The 23,438-nt window shown below is 33.3% G+C and overlaps 2 protein-coding genes, 1 long non-coding RNA gene and 1 other non-coding gene across 8 annotated transcripts; 2 read left to right on the forward strand and 2 right to left on the reverse strand.

Moving 5' to 3' along the window:
- Positions 1-1,027: 1,027 nt before the first annotated feature.
- LOC105435844 lies at positions 1,028-3,762 on the reverse strand. Of its 2 annotated transcripts, XR_969797.2 has the most exons (4): positions 3,408-3,762; positions 3,233-3,308; positions 2,512-2,562; positions 1,028-1,329 (listed from the first exon to the last, which is right to left on the reverse strand). It is a non-coding gene; the product is annotated as an uncharacterized LOC105435844 (long non-coding RNA). The 2 variants fall into 2 exon arrangements; XR_969796.2 differs by lacking the exon at positions 3,233-3,308 and having other exon boundaries at positions 3,408-3,759.
- A 2,671-nt stretch (positions 3,763-6,433) lies between these two features.
- LOC101211276 (chlorophyll a-b binding protein of LHCII type 1-like) lies at positions 6,434-7,984 on the forward strand. The gene is made up of 2 exons (XM_004147368.3): positions 6,434-6,824; positions 7,354-7,984. Exons 1-2 carry the CDS (start codon positions 6,517-6,519, stop codon positions 7,841-7,843), a joined length of 798 nt encoding a protein of 265 aa, XP_004147416.1. The 5' UTR covers positions 6,434-6,516; the 3' UTR covers positions 7,844-7,984.
- A 32-nt stretch (positions 7,985-8,016) lies between these two features.
- LOC101217056 lies at positions 8,017-14,665 on the forward strand. Of its 4 annotated transcripts, XR_969801.2 has the most exons (4): positions 8,017-8,153; positions 8,225-8,857; positions 13,803-13,882; positions 14,328-14,665. XR_969801.2 is itself a non-coding variant. In XM_004147390.3 (3 exons), exons 1-2 carry the CDS (start codon positions 8,079-8,081, stop codon positions 8,855-8,857), a joined length of 708 nt encoding a protein of 235 aa, XP_004147438.2. In that variant the 5' UTR covers positions 8,017-8,078; the 3' UTR covers positions 14,328-14,665. The 4 variants fall into 4 exon arrangements, 3 of the variants coding, with proteins under 3 accessions (XP_004147438.2, XP_031743726.1, XP_031743721.1); XM_004147390.3 differs by lacking the exon at positions 13,803-13,882; XM_031887866.1 differs by lacking the exons at positions 13,803-13,882; positions 14,328-14,665 and adding an exon at positions 13,658-13,791.
- Positions 14,666-14,723: 58 nt separating this feature from the next.
- On the reverse strand, positions 14,724-14,803 carry TRNAL-UAG. The gene has a single exon. It is a non-coding gene; the product is annotated as a tRNA-Leu (tRNA).
- Positions 14,804-23,438: the final 8,635 nt, after the last annotated feature.

Genomic DNA, 23,438 nt, shown 5'->3' on the forward strand with positions numbered 1-23,438 from the left:
GGGTGATGTTCCAATTTGGAGATTTATTTTGTAGACATAAAAATAGTGAGCCTTAATAAGAAAATTTGTTTCTATATTATTTTGTCAATGTAATGGTATTTTGGGATTTCCAACTTAAATGGATGAATGATTATGTAAAATATTCCATTGCCATAGGGTTTTTATCCCTTGAATAAGTTCATTCAGCACAGGTAGTATCATGGATACAACTCTCCCCATTTAAACTATCCTTAAATCTTGTGCATTTGACTACCTCATCTTAGGGCACTAAGATGACATACTTGAACAACCTCATCTTAGGGCACTAAGATGACATACTTGAACAATCACTTGTAACACATTTCATATTCTACCACAGACATAACTTCTCATTCAAGCTTCAGAAATTCATTCTATTTCGTATTTTTTGGAATGACCCCAGATAAAGTTATTATGAATAAACTATTCCATGTTCTTTTGAAACAAACTAGCCTACCACTAAGGCGTAACTTACTACAAGAAAATGGCAAGTCCCACTCGCATATAATATACAAAATGTTGTCATTCCTAGAGCCTTTAAAAGCTCAAATCTTAAGTTTTTCTTAGGATTCTCACATGATTCCCATACCAGTAACAATATCTTGCCAAATGATAAATCATCAGCTCACCAAAATTCTTTTTTGCATGAGGTTAGTTGTTGTCATTTTAACTTCCTCAACTCCACATGTAAACTATCAAGAGCGTCACGAGTTTTCAGTTGTAAACCACAATGAGCATGTTTCCAAGCAACTTACTCATGTTGGCTCTCTAATGCAAAACCTTTAGATATCCAAAACACTTGCTCAACCCTTAGGTTTCTCAAAACCATGCTCTTATACCAAATTTTTATACTTGATCTAGGTTTTCCTCTCTAACCTAAATTGTAGTGTGAATCTACTCTTTAAAATAGTCTTTTTCAATCGTAAGGTTAATAGAATACTTTTTCAATCAAAATTCTATAAAACTTTTGGCAACATCCCCTAAAATTTGGGGTAGCCAAACCTGAAAAGGGGAGAAATTTTCACTTCTACATGCATAAAACCAAACTTCAGATACTACAACACAACAAGTGTGTCTTACCACACACATTCAGACGGTTCCAAATTTTCAAGTAGAGTTAAAATTCAAACTAGGTATTACATATTTGTTTACAACCTAATACGAGATCCTTCAAATTTTGAGTTCTTAGTGTCTCTCTTGATACAACTAACCACCCCATGAATGTAATACAAAAATTTAACTATATACATAAAAAATGAATGTCTACAAGAATAATGGGGGTTCAATCAAGGCTTGGTCTTGAGTCGCTACCTGGGGGGAAGAAAAACATTTAAAACGTAAGTGGAAAGCTTAAGTAGATGTAAAAACTCATAAAACATGCTCAATAAGATGTGTAAATATGCATCAATAATGAAATATTAATTAAAAACAGTATCGTCACATAATCCACAAGTAAACCAACAAATATGTAACCGATCCAACCATGACAAGGTGCCTAGATATACGGCCAAGAGTAGCTCACACATGATCAAAGAATCATGTGGCCAAAACTATCTAACCCATTTTTAGTACCCAACACAATAGTAACCTCCATCCAATCAGACCATGATAACATACTAAATACATGACTCAAAATAGGTTATACATGATCCATATCCACAAGGAAACACACGATCAAACTGAGCTCACGCATACTTTGCACCTACCACAGTAACCATATCCATCCAATCCAATCATGATAGCATACTAAATACACTGCCCGAAATAGCTCACACGTGATCTCTACGTGGAAACACGTGGTCGATTGGAGCTCACATATATTTATCACCTACCACAGTAACCATCTTTATATCCGCTCCTATGTGCATATAGAGCCATCCACCATGGACCAAACTAGGCACGAAGCCAAATCACATCCTCCATCTACGTCCTCACGTAGACTCAGGTTCCTAGATCTTCAATCATGGCCTCTTTCAGCCTCAGAATCTTCCAACGACCACTGGTGGCACTACGGAAACACATTCACGTAGTCTATCGATAAAATCACCTTGGTACATCAGTTTTGTGGTTCGAAAGCCAACCTTCACATTCTATTATCATGATCCAACATCTATAAATATGTTTTATACTTTTTCAAGCAATTAAAAACTAAAACAAAGTTTTCTTATTAACAAAACAAAACATTATCATCCAATAAACCAAAGTAAAAATATTTTATCAACTCATTATAAAACATATTTGGATTACAGCTCACACAAATCATAATTAAATCAAATCATGTTCAAGAACTCATATTACAAATTCAAAATCATGTTCAAGAACTCATATTACAAATTCAAATCATAGAGAGCTCATGAAAAGCACTTTCATTAGAGATCATTATCGATAGTACACTTTTATCAAAACAAGTTATGCCAACACTTATTCACAACTGAGTGTAACAATACGTTTAAAACAATTTTTTCATATCAATGTTTCAAAGTAACCACTCACAGTCAATGGCTTGATCCCGGGGATTATACACTTTTTCCACTTCAATTTGTCCTGAAACAAAGATTAGGAACACTCAGTTATCTTCACATGTCAAGATACTGCAACTATTCCCAACACACTACATAAAGTTAACTCGAGCTATTTACGTCCCAAAGACTCCAATTCTCACTTCCCATATTAAACTTGTATCGTTTTCCCAAATGCTTTAATTTACTAAAATTCCACTTTTTTGAACCCTTAATTTCAACTTAAACTCTTAACACCATAAGCACCCAACTTAAGTCGAACTTAGTGAGTCTTATAATCACATACGCTCTTACACTAAATATCGGTATTTTTCAGAGATTTGTATCCAGTCAACAATCTTAACTCTTCCTAAACTCGCCTAAACCATTTATGTTTCTAATCTTATAGAGATAAACTCCCAAACAAACTGGTTAATGAAAAAGCCCATTTCGACCTTTAATCATTCAACTCTAGGACCCAAGTATCACTGATAAATCCCTTTTTATGCTCAAACTTAATGGACATTCAAGAAGTCTAAGAAAGTTCAATAAAAATACCCCAAACCTTACTCAAAACTTAACAAAGTACCCTACAACGGATAGCATCCTAACTACCCTTTAAATTCAAAATTATACATCTAACAACATGGGTTACTAATTAATGTCACTAATATTAGACGGACTCAAAACTCACTCCGTAAAACTTAGAATCTTACCTAAGTTATGTGAAAACGCCCAATTCCAAGCTTTCCAAAGGTTGGACAGTATCCAAAATCTCCAAAGACTTTTAAACTAACAACGAAATGTAATGGACATTGCAAAATAAAAAATGAAACTTAATGGATATTCGAAAAGCTTCAAGAAACCCAACTAAAATGATTAAATCCTTACCCGAAACTCCGAGATCCAACTATCGACAAGAATATTGAGTGAGAAGAATCGATGCAACTGTGATTTAGATATCGAGGTGGAGGTTGTGCGATAACGTGACAGAGTGGAGTTGCATTAAGAATGGTTGTCAGTGTTAGCATCGACGTTGTGAGCCAGTGCGTCACAACCATCATTTGTTGCTGTGGACGTGGGTTGCAGCCGATGCGTGAGGGAAGTGAAAATGGGGGTCGACAATCGAAAGAGAGATTGAGGTTGAGACAAAATGGCTCGTAAAGGTTCCCGAGATCTAAATCGAGAGAGAATATGGTGGCTCCAAGAGAAGAGGGGAAGGGCTTGCCGCTCTTGAAGGTTTTAAAACTCACTAAAAGGGAAAAGGCAAAAGATAATAATAATAATAATGATAATGTGAAATGACCAAAATGCCCCCAACTTAACCTTAAACTTCTACTTTGGCCACTTTTTTAGTTTTTCCATCTTTTATGCAATTAGTTTCTAAGTCTTATTCCAAATTAAAGTTGCTCCAATTTTCTTTTTATCAACTTAGAAGATAATAAAATAAATAATAAATAAATGAAAGCGGAAAGAGAGTTTACAATATATCACTTATAAAAAGTATCCTTTTAATAATATCGGTTCTAGTTGTTATTGGTGATATCCTTCTAATGTAATCATTGATAGATAACGTTAGTGATAACATTTTATGTTGATAGTAATATAGAAAATCACTTATAGTATCTATTAAGAATATCAATTGATAGCAACATCGCTGATAACAACTAATACTACATTTACTAAATTGAAAGCTATTACAGATAGTAGTTATCAACGATAGGAGCTAACTATAGTAACCGATACCATGTTTCTCAAATTGAAAGTTACCCTATCCTTCAATGGCTATCATTGATAAAAGCTATTGTTGATAGTCATTATCCATTATATCAACTGATAACATATTTGTCAAATTAAAAGCTACAATTAATAGCATCTATCAATAATAACAATGTAAAACAACTATCAGTTCTTGTCAATGATAGTTTCCAATTTTAAGAAAACTAGAAAAAAAAATATTCATAATGGTGGCAAGTTATCAATGATAGTAGCTATCAGTGATAATAATTGATAACAACTACTAGTAACATTCACTAATTGCATGTAGCTATTAGTGATAGTTTTCAACGTGAAAAAATCGATAAAAAGTGTGTGAAATAATCGTTTCTCAAATTGAAAGCTATCACTAATAACATATATCACTTATAGCAACTATCAGTGATAGTCGTTACCACGAATAAATGCTATTAGTGATAATTTTAAATTAAAAAAATTCGACATGAAACATCCAAAATGGTGGTTGGATGTGAGTATTTTAGTCTTTTACTATTTTTTATACTATATATATACAATTATTTTATCCTTATGTCTAATATGCTATTATTTTAGGCCTTTTTTGTCATTATGCAACTAACCCTAAATCTAAAGCTAAAACTAGGTATTAGATATATAACTATATGATTTTTAAAGAAAAAAAAAAGAAAAAAAAAGAATTACGCTTATACTTTGAGTTTGAGATCCAACTACTTTTAATAAATGAAAAAATGAGCATGGACCAATATAAAATAACGTAAATGATGACGATCTTGTAATTTGAATCTTATAACCCTATTCTAATAAAATGACAAATAGTTTTTTTTTAACGTAAGAGATGTGTGACTGAGAAACCAAATATTTCACTTTTAGATTAAAAAGTTATTGTCGATCTATTTTTTTTTTTTTTTTACATAAAGAAACAACTTTTTAATAAAAAGAGAATGTGAATAATGATGTAGTACGATCTAAGGAGATGAAAAGTGTCATTCATTAGAGTAGAAGTCATTGATTTACTTTGTTGTTCATTGAAAATTCAGTTATTAAATAATAAAAGGCAGTTATCATTGGAAAATCAATATCTATGATTTTATTGGTTGTGAATCTCCACGTGGCAATTCTTATCGCCACAAACCAAATCCCCTATTATAATTTTTAAATGGCAAAAAGACATAATGCTTTTTTTCTTTTATTATTATTATTTTTTTTATCACAATGACCCACTTGCTATCCAATCAGAAGCCTTTGAACTACCAGGAATTAGATATTGAAATATCCACCATATGGAAATTCCTTTGTGTTAGGAGATTTATTTAAGATATCGGATAAGATATGATAAGCTAAAGATCCTTATCTCAATTATCTTTCTTTTTAAACTTCGATTGAAATGTAATATGGATTAACGAGGATCCAAATTTAAATCTCATTATTTAGGGTAACTATTAAGGCACGTAGTAAAAATTTAAAAACCAAATGAATCAATTCTTGTAAACATAGGGTTTAAAACTATACATTTTTATTAAGTTATACTCACACCAATGTATAATTAAATATGTTTTATCAAAATACAATTGATTGAGAAGTTTTATTAACTTTTTAGTGCAACCTTTTTATTCATATTGGAAATTAAATAAGCTTCCCATACACATTATTGGCAGGTTAAGTACCTATTCATATACATAGACTTTTATCATATTGATAGGGGTTTGGACTAGCCCGATACTCTATCATGCAATATCACTTATTATCTTAGTTGAGTTGCAATGAATCGTGCAATAAATTAATTAAAACTATATTTATCCATTAATCAATCAAAACCAACAAATTTAAAGTAATAAAGTATGTGAATTGATTAGTAATTTAACATAACATATATGAAACAAATAAGAAAGTTTGATATTCAAATCTATTATTTCACTTCAATATTAATTTCATATAGAAACGTATATGTATCTTCTTATAAGTTTTTTTCTTCTTTTTTTTTTTTTGAAGAATCGATTTCTTATAACGAGGCACCTTAGAAGATGGAGAATCTTTCCACGTGTCACCACAGCATTGGCGAAGAGGATGACCAGCATGTTAGAGAGATTTTAGGATTATGAAGTGCCACGTGGCAGCATCATGACGGAAATGAAGATCACCAATCTCATGAAAAAAAAAAAGTATATAAAGTCCCAAAAACGCCACCATTTGATAAATACAAATAACATTCCTTTTCTTCATTAAAATTAGCTTATTCTTGCTTGCAATGGCAGCCTCAAGCATGGCTCTATCCTCCCCCTCTTTCGCCGGAAAGGTGGTGAAACTCACCCCTTCCTCCCCCGAGCTTTTCGGCAACAGCAGAGTCACCATGAGGAAATCTGCCACCAAGTCGGTTTCTTCTGGAAGCCCATGGTACGGACCTGACCGTGTTAAGTATTTGGGCCCATTCTCCGGCGAGCCTCCATCCTATCTTACTGGAGAATTCCCGGGTGACTATGGTTGGGATACTGCTGGACTTTCTGCTGATCCTGAGACCTTTGCCAAGAACCGTGAACTTGAAGTCATCCACTCTAGGTAACTAATAATTAAAAGCAAAGCTTTTCATATTCTTTAATAAGACTTTTTATACATGTAATCTCGTTAAGTCAAGTATTTTGTTTTCATTTTCTCTTTCAAAATTTAGTTCCTAAATATTTATTCTTTTACGTTGTTATCTTTTTTTGAGATCAAAATTTGAATTTTTTTTGTACTTGAAAATTAAATTTAGAGGATGATTTCTTCTTTTAAGAGTTTTTTTTTTTTTTTAATCTACTCTCTAAACAATACTATTTTCTAAATTTGTTTAAGTTTCTTAAACTAAAAAAATAATATTATTTTTAAAAACTTACTTTTTATTTTGAAATTTGACTCGCAGAGTTTAAATTCTATTTTGAAAAATACAAAATTTATAAGAAAATATACAGAAACTTTAAAGTCTAAACTATTCAAAGGGAGTGTTTAGATATACAAAAACTCAAATTGAGTTTGATTTGAACTTAATTCTTGGGTTTCAAACAAATAAATTAGATGATGTTTCCCTTGTTGACTTGGTGGTTTGCTTCAGGTGGGCTATGCTTGGAGCATTGGGTTGCGTGTTCCCAGAGCTTCTTTCCCGCAACGGTGTGAAGTTCGGAGAAGCAGTATGGTTCAAAGCCGGTTCTCAGATTTTCAGCGAAGGTGGACTCGACTACTTAGGAAACCCAAGTTTGATCCACGCCCAAAGCATTCTAGCCATTTGGGCCTCCCAAGTTGTTCTCATGGGGGCCGTCGAGGGATACCGTATTGCCGGTGGTCCACTAGGGGAGGTGACCGATCCCATCTACCCAGGCGGGAGCTTTGACCCATTGGGACTTGCAGATGACCCGGAAGCCTTTGCAGAGCTGAAAGTGAAGGAGCTGAAGAATGGAAGATTAGCTATGTTCTCCATGTTTGGATTCTTCGTTCAAGCTATTGTCACTGGAAAGGGTCCACTAGAGAATCTTGCGGACCATCTTACTGACCCAGTCAACAACAATGCTTGGGCTTACGCTACCAACTTTGTTCCTGGAAAATGAGTCAAATAATGTAGCATCATCTGCTTCAATCACTTCCCCATTCAACTAATTTGAGTGTGAAATGGAATAATGAAAGAAATCTTGCATTGTAATATTTCAATTCAAATTAAATGAGACTGTGTTTTGAGTCTATTTGTGCAATTTTCCCTGAACACTATATATATGCACATAAATTTGGCGCCAAATTTTCTTCAGAGCTTTGCCTCTCACTCATTGGAAACATTGCCGCAGCTTCATGGGTGAAAAAATGCCGCTGCCGGCACCGCCGTGTTTATCTCTTCACTCCAATTTCTTTTCCTCTCTTAAGCAGGTAAATCCCAATTTCAATTCCATTTCCCCTGTTTTTCTCCCTCGTTTTCCTTCAATTGATTCACAACACAGGTCGAAAAGCGCCTCAAATTAGATCATTCATCGCAACGAGACGTTCTTCATCCACCACCGCCATTGCCAGTACGAACCAATTCTTCTTCAACTGAAGAAGACTCACTGAGCACTCCCATGTACCTTCATTTCCCCCAAACCAACACAAGCTCCACCCTACAAGAAAGCAGCCAAGCGCCACTCGAATTCCTCTCAAGTTCCTCCCAATCTCCACCATCTCATCCGAAATCAGAATCGAATCCTCCAAAACCCATCGATCGTGGTCAAAATCGGGATGTAGACGACATTCAACGGCTAATTCAACTCCTAGGGTTAGAAGATTCGTGTGACGAAAAGGAATTCGGAGCTAAGAATGGCTGTAATGGCTGTGAGGGATGTGAAAGCGGGTTTTACAGTAAGATCGTTGGCTTAAAAGGCCCCAAATGTAGAAAGGAGGTAGAGAGGCTAAATGGATGGATTGAGTTCTTTAGTAATGGTGGTGATGAAGAAGACAGGTTAGAGCCTCTTAGACTGGCGTATTTGCTGTTGGGGAAAGCTGTTTTTGCTTCTAATGACGATGATGGATGTTTGGAAGGATTGGAATTCCCTTCAACTGTAGAGGATTTCTTGCTGAATGATCCTCCTGCATTATAGGTAATAATTCCACTTCAGTTATCTCTTTTGTTTTGTACATATTTATTTTTTATTTCATAAGCATGAGCAGTTGAATCGAAGCTTTGATTTCCTGTCTGGGTCAATAATGGCCACTATTAGTTCTATTCTGATAGACCTCCTACCATATACCAATATTGTAGAAGAAATAATGAAGAGTTAGTTAGGTTGTTAGTCAAGCTGTTAGTTAGGTAGTTGAGAAATTAGTTAATACGGTTAGTATAAATAAATGCTAAGAAAGAGGGAAGGGTGTGGAATTTGTAAGTGAGGGAGAGAGACAGGCTTCTGTGCATCTTTGAAAGACAAGATAACGGGAGAGTGAGTTCTGAATTGAGACATTCTCAATTCGGCTATTGATTCCTTTGTGTAAGAACAGTTACTAAATACTATCAATAAAGTTTACCTTAATATCAAGTATGGATTCCATCATATTGGTATCAGAGCACGTACATCCTGGGCAAGCGACAAAAAGATGATGAAACATATAGAGGAATGGTTTGAAACCATGGAGCAGGAGATCGCGAGTATGAAAATCGATCTACAACGATTATCAGAACTCGAAGCCAAGATGACGAAACATATGGAGAAGATCGATGTACAAAATGAACTAAACACACAGCAACAACAAAATTTTTTGAAATATATCGAGAGCATGATGAAGGATCCATCCTCATCAACATCGGAATCGGAAAAGGCGTCTAGTAAAATGAAAGCGAAGGTATACGAATCGAATGAAGAACCAAACTCAAGTGAGAAGGAGGAAAGCGATAAGAATAGTGTTCGAAGTAAATTCAAGAAGGTAGAAATGCCCGTGTTTAACAGAAGAAGCAGAATTTGGGAGAAAAGATTTACTGACTGCAGTAAATTCTTTATTTCTGTATGTCTAGGATATTTACATCAACCAAGCTTGGTATTTATAGATTCTTGGCAGCAACTGATAACTGTCTAACAGATTAACTAACACAACTAATACAACAGAAAATAACAGATTAACTAATACAACTAATACAACAGAAAATAACAGTCTAACTACTTTTATTGTTAATAGTGTTCAATGGCGAAGACCTAGACTCCTGGCTGTTTCGTGGCAATTGGTACTTCCAGATTCATAAGCTAATAGACTCCGAAAAAATGACGGTTGCGACGATCAGCTTCGACGGACCAGCTTTGAATTGGTATAGAGCCCAAGAAGAGCGGGAGAAATTCACGGGATGGTCGAACCTAAAGGAAAGATTATTGGTGCGATTTCGATCAGCAAGGGAGGGATCGATATGCGGCCAATTCCTGAGGATCAGATAAGAAACCACAGTAGAAGAGTATTGGAACCTGTTTGACAAACTAATGGCGCCATTATCAGGCCTGGAAGATCAAGTGGTTGAACAGACCTTCCTAAATGGGTTGTTACCATGGATCAAGGCAGAAGTTGAATTCGGCCGGCCGATTGGTTTAGCCTAAATGATGCAATTAGCGCAACTCGTGGAGAATCGGGAGATCATTTGTAATGTGGCCAATATCAAAGGATACGCAAGAGGTAATTCCTACTACTCCAATCTTTTTAAATCCAATCTGGGGCGGGAATGAGTAATAATGAGAACAAAGGTAATAACACGTGGCCTATGAGAACAACCACACGGAGAGAAGTGGGGACTGGAGAGGTAAAAAAATAAGGGCCATCAAAGAGGTTGAGTGATGCGGAGTTCCAAACCAGGAAGGAGAAAGACCTATGCTGATGGAACTCCAATTGGTAATTAAGTAAGAAATCTCTTATTAATCCGTATCTAGAAATGAATACAAGGATTCAAATTGATAATCCCTCAATTCGGAAAACTCTCCCTATTATGCCTTCCTCTCTCTCAAGGAATTGCAAGGATATCTCAAACCACTTTCTAAATAACTTTCTCTCTTCCTAACGTTTCTCTACTTATACTTATAGACTTACAAAATGACAACTCATTATTTACTCATACTAACAAACTTACAAAACGACAGCTAATCACTTTTAATTTCCGTTTTCTTCACTCGTGTGAACTGTTGTGGTCCCCTCCCCTTTCTTCTCGTTCCTTCTACTATACTTATGTATAATTGGTGGTCTATCATATGCTTTCACGGTAATGAAAAATTTTCCCATGGCCACAAGTGTAAGGTGAGGGAGCAAAGAGAACTCAGAATGTTTGTAGTCAAAAGCGATGATGAAGAATGGGAGATTCTGGAAGACTTGGGGGATACAAAAAAGGAGCTGAACATGGTAGAAGTGGTAGAAGATGACCAGACGGTCATAGAACTATCCATCAACTCGGTTGTGGGGTTATCTAACCCGGGCACTATGAAGGTCAAGGGAAAAATTAAAGAAAGAGAAGTAGTGATCCTGATTGACTGTAGGGCTACCCACAACTTCATTTCTACTAACGTGGTAGAGGAATTGCAGCTTACAACCAAAGATACCTCACACTATGGAGTCATTTTGGGATCCGACACAACAGTGAAAGGTAAGGGAGCCTGTGAGGCAGTGGAAGGTGAAATTGAGCAGATGGAAGATAGTGGCCAATTTCTTACTGTTGGAGCTAGGAGGAGTAGAGGTCGTATCGGGGATGCAATGGTTATACTCGTTAGGCATCATTGAAGTGGACTGGAGAAATTTAACTTTGACATTCACCCATCAAGGTAAAATGGTAATCATCAAGGAGACCCCAGCTTAACTAAGTTAAGAATCAACTTGAAGAAAATGATGAAAACATGGGATAGTTCCAATCAAGGATTCTTGATCGAATGCCGCGCCATGGAAAGAAGGCTAATAACAAAGAAGAAGATGATCTTGAAGAAGTAGTAACAGTGGAAGAATCGGTAGCTATAGTCCTGAAGAAATATGAAGATGTGCTCACATGGCTTGAGAAACTACCACCAAGAAGAGAAATTGAGCACCACATCCATAAAAAAAAGACACTGACCCATTTAATGTAAGGCCATACCGCTATGCATACCAACAGAAGACTGAGATAGAGAAGCTTGTGGAGGAGATGTTAACTTTAGGGGTAATAGGACCAAGCAATAGCCCGTATTCTAGCCTAGTACTATTAGTAAGAAAGAAAGATGGGAGCTGGCAATTCTGCGTTGACTATAGAGCACTGAATAACGTAATTGTTCGTGATATATAATTAAATTTACTTTCAACCACAAGCTTAAGCTTTTGGATGAATTGGTGGTTTAATAGTAACAATACCGGACAAGTTTCCCATTCCCGTCATTGAAGAATTGTTTGATGAATTGAATGGAGCATCGTGGTTCTCGAAAATCAATCTGAAGGAGAGATACCAACAAATCTGTATGTGTGAAGAAGATATTGAAAAAACAGCCTTCTTTACCCATGAAGGCCACTATGAATTCATGGTTATGCCGTTTGGATTAACCAACGCACCATCAACCTTCCAGTCCCTGGTGAATTCAATATTTAAACCGTACTTGAGGAGATTCGTATTGGTGTTTTTTTGACGATATCTTGATCTAAAGTAGGGACTTAGAAACACACCTACGACACTTCTCTGATACCAATATGATGGAAACCGTATGTATTAAGAAATGATCTTTATTGATAGTAACTGCTCATCCTCATTACACATATGAATTCTACCCTCCTGAATCTTATCTCTCAAAGATGTCAGAAGTCTTCCTCTCTGTTTTATTACAAAACTCTCTTCCTCTTTCTTTCTTAGCTTCTTTCTTTTATTACCGTAGCATTAACGGTTTTAACTAACTTTCACACTTTCTGTTTAACTGTTATAGTGTAATAATAACAGTTAAACTGTTTCAGTCTAACTACTAACTTTCTTTCTTCTACTATATTGGTATGTTATGGGGGGTCTTTCACAACGATATCCCCAGTTTCACCTTGAGAACAAGATGAATTTGGAGGAGTGTAATGATAGACCCCCTATCATACACCAATATAGTGGAAGAAAGAAGAGTTAGTTAGGCTGTTAGTCAAGTCGTTAGTCAGGTAGTTGAGAAATTAGTTAATACTATTAGTATAAATAAATGCTAAGAAAGAGGGAAGGGTGTGGAATTTGTAAGTGAGGTAGAGAGATAGGCTTTTGCACATCTTTGGAAGACAAGATAACAGGAGAGTGAGTTCCGAATTGAGACATTCTCAATTCGGCTATTGATTCCTTTGTGTAAGAACAGTTACTAAATACTATCAATAAAGTTTACCTTAATATCAAGTACGGATTCCATCATATTCTCAAATGAGTTTCAAGAGATATTTGTAGTGATTTTTCTTTAAAATGGTTGGTTTATCTCTCGCTGGTCACAGGGTTTGTAGTGATATAATCCTTGAGTTGCTCTTCTATTCGCCCTTTCATGAGAATGATCATTTTTTCTGGCTTGCGGGTGCGTGTTATTTTGTGAGATCATTAAGGCGAGCAGAATAATCTGAGTGTTCAAAGGGTTGAAAATGAATCTTAGTAGTATTTGTTCACTTATTAGGTTTCATTACTTTAAACTTCGATTTGGCGGACATTTTAATTACTCTTTATATTTGTTAGATACTATATTAAATTTGTCTCTACTCATCGGTTTATGCTTTTGGGTTAGTTGGTGATTTAAGATGGTAGGTTAGATATTATATTATGTCTCCACCTATTAGCTTAAGCTTTTGGGTCGGTTGGTGATTTAAGATTGTATCAGAGCATGTGGTCCAGGAAGATTCTGTGTTCAAACTTCTGTATTGTTGTTTCCTCTCCAATTGATGTTAATTTTCACTTGTTGGACCTTTCTTCATATTCCAAGTCCACCGGTGAGGGGCGTTAAGCTTTTGGGTGGACTGATTTAAGAAGGTTCTATCTTGGAATCCTTTTAAATGCTCAACTGAATCCCTGCTTCCTGCATCATTGTTTTACACCTACTTCTACTCTTGATACTGCCATGTAATCAGAGCAAGTAACTATAGTTCGTGGAGTTGTGCTATGATGATGGAAAATTCTGGAAAGATCAAGTCAGGACCAAATGCAGAAGGTAATCTTCTTTTGGCTTGAGCTTGTAACAATGATATCATTGCGTTGTGGATCTTGAATTCATTTTCAAAAGAGCTTAGCCACAACCCACGCTAATTCAACGAGTGTCAATCCATTGGCTTTTATAAGCCACCTTTGGAGAAAGGTTCTTAAACTCTGGAACATGGTTTTTCAGATGGTAGAAAGGTATAGGTTGGATGGAAATTCGAATGGAAATATGATTTTGGACGTACTTTTGAGGAAGAATAAACTGATTTTGAAGATGTGGTTGGATATTGGGCATAAATATTTGCATACTTGGAAAGACATTCTTTGTTTTTGTTTTTATTTATTTTTTCTTTCTTTGTAATGATCCATATATGTTGAAACTGCATAGATTATTTAAATTATTCCTTCTATGATCATCCAGATGAATTGAATTTCATTGAATTTGTGAACTTCGGCAGGAAAATGGGAAGGCATGGCTGAAAATTTCTGGTTTCAACCTGAGATGAAAGTCATGAACAAGCTTCAACACCAGAGCTCAAAAAGAATCGCTTCAACCAAAAGCATGTTAACTGTCACTTGATCAGGATTAAAACTAGCTGCTAAAGCAGAGGAACATATGGTTTTGGATTGGCCCAAAGCTGCATCAAAGAAAATAAAAATAAATAAATAAATAAAGGCTAAAATTGAACTGATTGGTAAGCCGAATTTAGATGTATAAATGGCTGTTTCTTTCTTCCTTTTTACATTTTGATTCAATTGATAGTAATAATATTATACAAACGCATGCTTAATGAGATGCTACATAGTACATACATAACACACCGTTGCCCGGAAAGAATTGAAAAGAAAAAAATTGACAGCTGTGGGATTTGAACCCACGCCCTTTCGGACCAGAGCCTAAATCTGGCGCCTTAGACCACTCGGCCAAACTGTCAATTGATGATAGAAATTTGACATTTTTTTTAATTACTTGTTTTCTAGTATTTTGTTTATTTTTGAAACAATTTAACGTATAGCAATTAGATTTAAAATATTTGTATATACAGCCACATCTTTAAAAAAATTACAAATATAGCAATAATGATAGACCATGTTAAATATTGGTCTAATTATAAGAATTTACCACTATCACTATTAGACTTTGTTGTATATATATTTTAAATATTGTTATATACTTAATTATTATTTTTAAAATTGATACCTATTATAATTACCCATTATTTTTTACTTTTGTGTTAAGTCTTTTAATTATCCATTTTGTTTCAACAATGGTAAGGTAAAATTTTCGAAATTTATTCCAACATTTTAAAAAATGTTTATTTTAACCCTTAAAATTTTAAACCTTTTCAAATGAAATAAAATTTTACGATTTATTTAAGGGTCTTTAACTAAGATCGGCTAAAATGATATATGTTATTATATGATGAACTCCAATTTCTAATAAATTTCACATATATCCTAACTGTGTCTATATATTTCTTAAAAGTAAGACACATATTACATATATACTCATTTTTATTATTTAATTGATTTAATATATATATATATATATATATATATAAATGAAAAAGAACCTGGGTTACGAGTTTGGAAAGAAATAAAAAATGCTTCAAACTTTCCTTCTTCTAATACGATGGTTTACTTCTTTCATTATATTCACAAAAGTAGTTGTTTATAATGGGGAATTTAAGAGATTTCGACGGTGAAGAAGAAGAAGTTCAATGGCCGGCAAAGAGCAAATTTTTGATAGAATCTGGATCCAAATTAGGAGGTTAGTATTGTATATTTCGAATCATATGAAGATTAGGGTATATTGAGTATATTTTACATATTCGATAAATTGGTGAACTAAATAGGCAAACAAAGGATTATGAAAATTTTGAATGTGAGACATTCTAGGGTTTCTTGAGTTTAAAAGTAACAAAAATTTGGGCGTGTGATTTACATATGTAACGAAAACTTACTCTGTGTTGATTTAACATGCATTGTGGTTTACATATGTTAAATGGTAGTGAATTTTGTAAAATGTTCTTTATATGCAATGAATAAAATGGTTCGTAACAGTGAAAGATGCCTTGGATCAAGGAGTAGGAAGATTAAATCAAACGAACATGATCCGATTATTATTGATGATGCAGAGGTATATGTAATATTAACTGTTGTAAAGTGTTTCTAAATTGATGATTCATACTTGTCCCATAGATATATATAAAATAATTATATTGTATTTGTGTATATTACATAGGATGAAAATAATACAAGTTTTGTAGAGAGTTGTGAAGAAGAGCAGAGGGACTATGAACCCATACAATCCATGTTCCCAATGAGAATGACTATGATTTAACCAAACTAAATGGAACTCAAATAGTTATATACGATGACAACATAGCTATAAAAAGAAACGTAGTGCTGGAAACACTTGGGAAGAAAATTCCAGCAAACGAAAAGGAGGTAAGTTAATTAATTTATAGATATCAAAACAAGGTAGTATATATGTTATAATAATAGTTCATTCTGCTATGATATGAGGTATATGAACAAAGCTAAATATCTTATGGTATATTAACAACTCATTTTATTCGGTAGAAATCAGAAGGATCAAAGACATCTTAAGTACATTTTGAGCAAAGATCTGAATCAGATGAGGTATATTTTATTGGCAACACTATTATTTTAATTATTAGTTTTTGATAATTATAAGTATATTTAAAATGTATAATGGACAAGATAATGTACCAATCATTAAAAGGAGGTTATATAGAGAAATGACAACTGGGAAAAGAAAAATAAATCAACCTCAGTTATTTGTTGAAGAAAAATCAAAAGAAATAAAAAAAAAAAAAGAAAAGTAATGCAAAGAAAACAAAAGTGCAAGAAGGTGAAGAACTTTTGATCCAACTTGCCCTTCCCCTAGAATTTACCTCTAGAGAATATATGGCAAAGCAAAATCAATAAAAGTAGAATATATGGCAAAGCAAAATCAATAAAAGTAGAAAGAAATTATCAAGATGTAGAGAAAGAGAAAATCGCACCTAGAGCAAATATGGACGGCCATAACTGAAACTGCCAATCCGATAAAAACTTGTGAGGTTGCTAAAAACATAGAAAATTTTCCATCTTTATTTATATATAAGCCAAAAGATGACTCACAACCACAATATAACAGTAATAAAAACCCTAAACCCTACCTAACTACTAATATACCACCACTAATATTCCTAAGGTAACCTCTAGCAGCATAATCTAATGAATGGGGAAACACAAATTTCAAGCACAAGTACCTGAATTTTTACTATTCGGTTTCTTATCTTAAAACTCTCTTCTTCCCTTCCAGCCACGATAATTTTGTTTTATTCTTACAGCTGCAACGTGTAAATAATCATCATGTGAATTTTTTCAGCCTTATTTAAAATGCCAAGAGCTACCAAGTCAGGTGAACCTTCATGTATCATCTCCTTGTAATTTTCCATTAATTGTTTATGACAAAATGAACGGGCACGAAAAGCAGCATGGACTAAGGCATCAGCGTTAACAGACTTTCTGATAGCAGCAAGAGAGCCCTTGAGAGAAAGTAGTTCATCCTCTGCCAATTGTGATGGTACAACATCTGCTGTCTCAATAACCTTATCAACGTTAGCATTTTCATCAGTTAAAGTTGAATGTGCTATAAGATCAGCTTCAGCTAAATATCCAGCAATACCCTTATGCCCTCTACTTGATGCCAAATCAGCAGCAGTTTGTCCTCTTGGAGATTTAAAGTTGGGTCATCCACAGCACCCGGAGAAACACCTAAGCTAACCAGTGTAGTGACAGTCTCTTCCCTAAGGACCACAGGACAAAATAACAGTCAGAAAGATCGTTGAAAGATGTTTCAAGGTCTACATTTTTTTAAAAAAAATGGAACTGAAATTCCCAATGACAACTTAAAAACCTGAAAAGAAAAACACAAAGAATACAACTAATACTTAAAATCCAAGACGTAAACTTAACCTCCCAAAGTAAGATGCCCAGTGAAGAGCTGTCCTTCCATTTGAATCTCTGAAGTTTGGACTAAGCCCAAAAGCAATTATCAATGCGATGGCCCACGCATAGCCAAGAGCAGCTGCCAAATGTATGACACCTATGCCCTCGTAATATAAAACATGGGTTCCCATAGTTCTGTTGTGAACCTTGTATGCCAGCTACTTGCATAGTTTGTCCTCCAACAAACTTTGGATCATATAATCGTTATGGTTCATCCCATCACTTTTTATTGAACCTTGTGAACCTTTTGTCATTCTCCATTTTGCAACATCATTTCTGGATGAATTTATCAAACCTATGATTTGGCATTTCTCACATTTTTTAATAGAGTAATTCAACAAATTTTCCTCTGAACCTAAATTCAATAATCTTATCAGACACATTTGAAACCATAATTCATCTTCAGGTGCACACTTTAGAGCATTAGGTCTTGAAAGGGTTGGTGTCTTCTCACGATATTCAAACTCTCTAACCTCACTGCAGGCAAGCCTATTATAGCATGTCACATAGAAAGGAATACGCCCAGGCTGGAGCATGCAAAGGAGGAGTTCGACATTGAAGTACATTGTTTGTTAGAACTTCTACAGAAACCTCAACTTCACAACACATTCACGTAGCCGTAGGAAAATCACCTTCTCGTTTATCATAAACATCGGATAGTCATATTTTAAAACCAAGTACAATCAGAAACTTGAAACACATTTTTATAAAGTTCAAGCCACATTCTTAAACTCGATCATAATGAGTAAACACATCGTATAAGTATAAATGAAAACGTACTCACAAAAAGTTTAAGCCACACTAATTTTCAAGTGATATCATAAAATAACATGTATATGTACAAAGAAAGTTTGAGAATGAACCACTCACACTTATTTAGTAAAGAGGACCCATGCAACTTACTCATGCACTACAAAAAATGTGAACTCTCTAATGCAATAATGCTTAGAATCCTCAAAACTCTCGCTCATAACCACTACAAGAAATATCAGTTACGGTAGCATAAAAAAAAAACGCTATTGTTGACTTTCAATAGTGTTTTCAAAATGTTGTCATAGTTGATGTTATTGAAAGTCCATGACTTTCCATAGCATTTAACGTGAAAAAAACGCTATTAAAAATTGAACAACGTTTTTTATTGCGTTGGAAATATCATTATCAAAATATTTCAATAGCGTTTGTAATAACGTTGGAAAAATGCTATAAAATAAATTTATAGCGTTGTTTATTGCGTTCGAAAAACGTTATCAAAACGTTTCAATAGTTATTTTAATAACATTGAAAAAACGCTATCAAAATGTTTCAATAGCGTTTTAATAACATTGGAAAAATGTTACAAAAGACTTTTTGTAGCATTTTTTATTGCATTCGGACAAGCATTATCAAAACCATTCAATAGCTATTTTAATAACATTGAAAAAACGCTATCAAAATGTTTTATTAGCGTTTTAATAACATTGGAAAAATGTTACAAAAGACTTTTTGTAGCGTTTTTTTTCGTTCGGACAAGCATTATCAAAGCCATTCAATAACTATTTTAATAACATTGAAAAAACGCTATCAAAATGTTTCAATAGCGTTTTAATAACATTGAAAAAATGTTACAAAAGACTTTTTGTAGCGATTTTTATTACGTTCGGACAAGCATTATCAAAACCATTCAATAGCTATTTTAATAACTTTGAAAAAGTGCTATAAACCATTTTTTTACCATTTTATAAATTTTGTGGTAGCAAAAAGTCTTTGACTTTTAATAGCGGTTTTTGTAGAGCTATTAATAACAATATAAAAATTGATATATTATAGCTTTAATTAGCTGTTATGAAAACGTTTCATGATATTGAAAAAGTATCATGAAAATGTTATAACAATAAAAAGACTAGATATGTTATTGAAGGTCTCTTATTTTTATTAGCATTATTTATTGTAATAGAAAAAAGTTATGAATACCCCATTTTTACACACAAACCTTATTGTTGATTGATCCTCTATAGCATTTCTTTTTTTGTAATAATACAAACATAACTATAATTGATCTAATAGCACCTATCCAATATTATTATTGTAAAATAAAATTATAATCATATAAATATTTATAGATCAAGTCGTAATTTGCACAGTCAATACCATAAATATTTCTTGTTCAGAGTGCTTTGAACGCTTGACCATTAATATTTCTTCTAAATCCATATTTCACAATTAAGAGTCACATATTGTCCTATACCAAAAAAACAAATGTGAATGTCAAGATTGTCACATAATGCGAAAAACATTGGTCAAAGGTCGGTGGTCACAATGGGAGAAGGTCAAGGACGTAATATACAGATAAAGCACGACTACTAATTTATCTAGTGACTTCTCACATAAAATCAACAAGAAACATGATCTTAATCCGTTGTATGAAAGCTCAATCCTTAGCAGAACTCTTTCATTCCCTCATTTAGTTATCATCTATTAATATTCTATCTTTAAAATAAAGAAAACACAACAGAACAACAATGTAGCTTCTTAGAGCTAACAAACCAAACATTAACAAAAAAAAAAACATATATCCACACAAAATCAAAACCTCACTTGAAAACCAAAAAAAAAAAAAAACACACTCAAAAATCATAAGAACATTAACCCATCAATGAAAAAGGAGAGAAACAATACAAGTTTCAGACATTCCAAACAAACAAAAATATAAGTAAACACAACAACGAGTAATGACCAAGATAATGCTGGAAAATAGATCTAAGGGCAAAAGCGAATCCAAGAAGGGTTCAAAAGAACTTCATCTTATTAAAATGAGTGTGAAGAACATATTAACAAAAACTTAGAGCATTAGAGCATTAAGCATGAAACCAAAAGTTAAATTTAGTGGAGAAATCCATACATGGTCTCAAATAAATCGGAACAGATATTAAATGACACATTTGCAAAAATTTTCATTTCATGTGAAAAAACAACAATATATATCATCAATCAGAAGAAAACCAACAGTCATTTTGTAATGTCAATAACTTGCAGCATGTGCTCATTTCAACATAACTTGATCCACATTTTATTTCTAGGTCAAATCTTTTGACATCAATAATATATCAACTAGACTGACAAAAGAGAAAATTTAATTTATTCACTATGCTAAGGATTGGGATTAAAGAAATGTATGTCAACCTATGTTAAATTAATCTCATGTCAGTAATTTTATTAAAAACAACTGTTCGCACGAGATTTTCGAAGAAATTTTGATTCGTGGAGTTGAACTTGAATTGATGTTGTATTTTGTTGATTTGATGCGATGTGGTTCAATCTCTAGAATTTGGTCCTCTAATTCTCTCTCGACTGGATGCTTGCGCTTGATTTGAAGAAAGTGGAGCACGTGACATTATTGAAGTTGGAGCCTTGGAAGAAAGCTTGTATCTTCAAAGAAGCTTCAATCTTCGAGGATGGTCGACTTCAGGAGTTAGAGAGTCTTCTAGTTCTTGGGAGAATTCTCTCTGGACTTTCTGGAGTAAAAAATTTACAACCCCGTACAAATGAGGAGAACTTCTCTATTTATAGAGTTCACTGGTAGGCTTTATGAGCTTAAGCCTGGTTGGTCCATGAACCAGACTTATAGGCTCAACCGCATGGATTTAGGTTATCTTTAGTCTTTGGACTCAATTAAGCTTATTTTTTAGCTTAATTGAACTTAGTCCAATAAATAATATTTAATTGAACCAAAATGATTAACTTAATCCAACGGTTAAAATGAAAACATGTGGCATTATTAGAATTGACCAATTTATGTTTTCAATTTTTTAATTTGTGGCACATGTCAATTTTAATTAGTCTCAAATTTAATTATTTGCATTTTTCATCATTAATTTAATTAATGATGTGACAATTTGTGATTGGTCTCAAAATTTCTTATTCAACAATGTTTATTATTATATTATATTTATATTATATTAGTGTCATTTGATGTTTATTTTATGTGGTCGTAAATTTTTTTAGGATGTATTGAAAATATCAATTTACCCCTTCTATCAAATCCATGGAAATATGAAAACATTAAAAATATCGACATATGGATGATAATTTAAAAGTGTAGTTTTAATTTTTTAAAAATTGTTTTTATTATAAGTGTAAAAGAATTGGTGTAAGAATTTGATTAATGAACATTTTTTTGAAAAAAAATTTAGCTTAAAGGATATTTATGGAAGTTTCAATAATTCATTGAATATTTTTTAAACCAAACTTTTCAATAATTGAGGATTATTTTTTAAGTAAAATTGTAGTGATTTTCATCTAAAATCAAAGACAATGGTATTTTGGAACCCTTTTCAAAAGTTTAAGGGCATCTTTCAACCTTTAAAAGTTTAGAGACATTTCTGACACAAATCACTAGGGGTATTCTAACACCGACAACATGAACAAACCAGACTACTCATCCCATATTTCGAATGTTATTACAAAATGTGTTTTTTAACTTATGGATATGTTTTGATATTATAAAATTTTAGTAATTGATACGTGTTGTAAACAAATTTAAGTATTTAAGTTAATCAAGAATACACTCCATTTATAAGGAATCCAAATACATATTAGTTGTGTTTGAAAAATTATGAAACGATTATCTTTATAAATTGACCTCTAATACACAACCGATTATTGCTTCCACAAAAATGATCATTATAAATAATCAATTATAACAATTTTTATCCAATCTTTCATAACTTTGGTAAAAGAATTAACAAAATTAACATCACCCCAAAAAATCAGCCAAATTTAGAGTATCTCCTCCTACTACCTTATAAACAAAATTCATTTGAGAAGTTGGACCTTCCTTTTCTCTTTAAATAGCTTAATTTCCTATTAAATTCTTCAAAACGTGCAGATACAATGTACATGTATTTCAGCCAAAATTGAGATTCGTCACTCGAGAGAGTGTGGCTGAATTAAAATTTAGGAATTAGTCATAAATTTTTAAACAATAGAACAAAGTTATTTTTATAAAAAAATACAATAAAGTGAAATGTTACATAAACTTCGCAACGTAGTTAATAGGATAACACAATATTACAAGATTTTGTTTACACATTGACATACATATACTAGTGATTAAGTAAAATTAGATTTGAATATAAATTTAACCTAAAGTTATGCTATTCAACTAGTGTAATAAAATAACTAAAGAGCTCAACAAAACAACAAATGTGTTGGTACTTTGATACCGGAAGCTCAACCATTTGAAGGAAAGGTCCAAACCATGGATAAAACGAAGCATACTAAAACATAAAACACAAATTAAAACAAGAGGATATATTTTTATTATCTTCCCTTATCTAAAAGTGGAATGCAAACAAAGCAATGGAAAAACACCATTGAAGACATCTAATTGATTTATACAAAGCCTAAATAAGACACCAATACAATGCTAAACATTCTCCCAAAACATGATGCAACATACACTTCATTAATTTGGCTATTCAACGGGAATATGTCATGTCTTTTGCGATAATTATTATTTTTTCCTGTTTGCCTAGGATGGCAGGACAAGACAATCAGATAAAGCCAAT

The sequence above is a fragment of the Cucumis sativus genome, chromosome 1 (assembly GCF_000004075.3).
Source record: "Cucumis sativus cultivar 9930 chromosome 1, Cucumber_9930_V3, whole genome shotgun sequence".
In the NCBI taxonomy this organism is placed as follows: domain Eukaryota; kingdom Viridiplantae; phylum Streptophyta; class Magnoliopsida; order Cucurbitales; family Cucurbitaceae; genus Cucumis; species Cucumis sativus.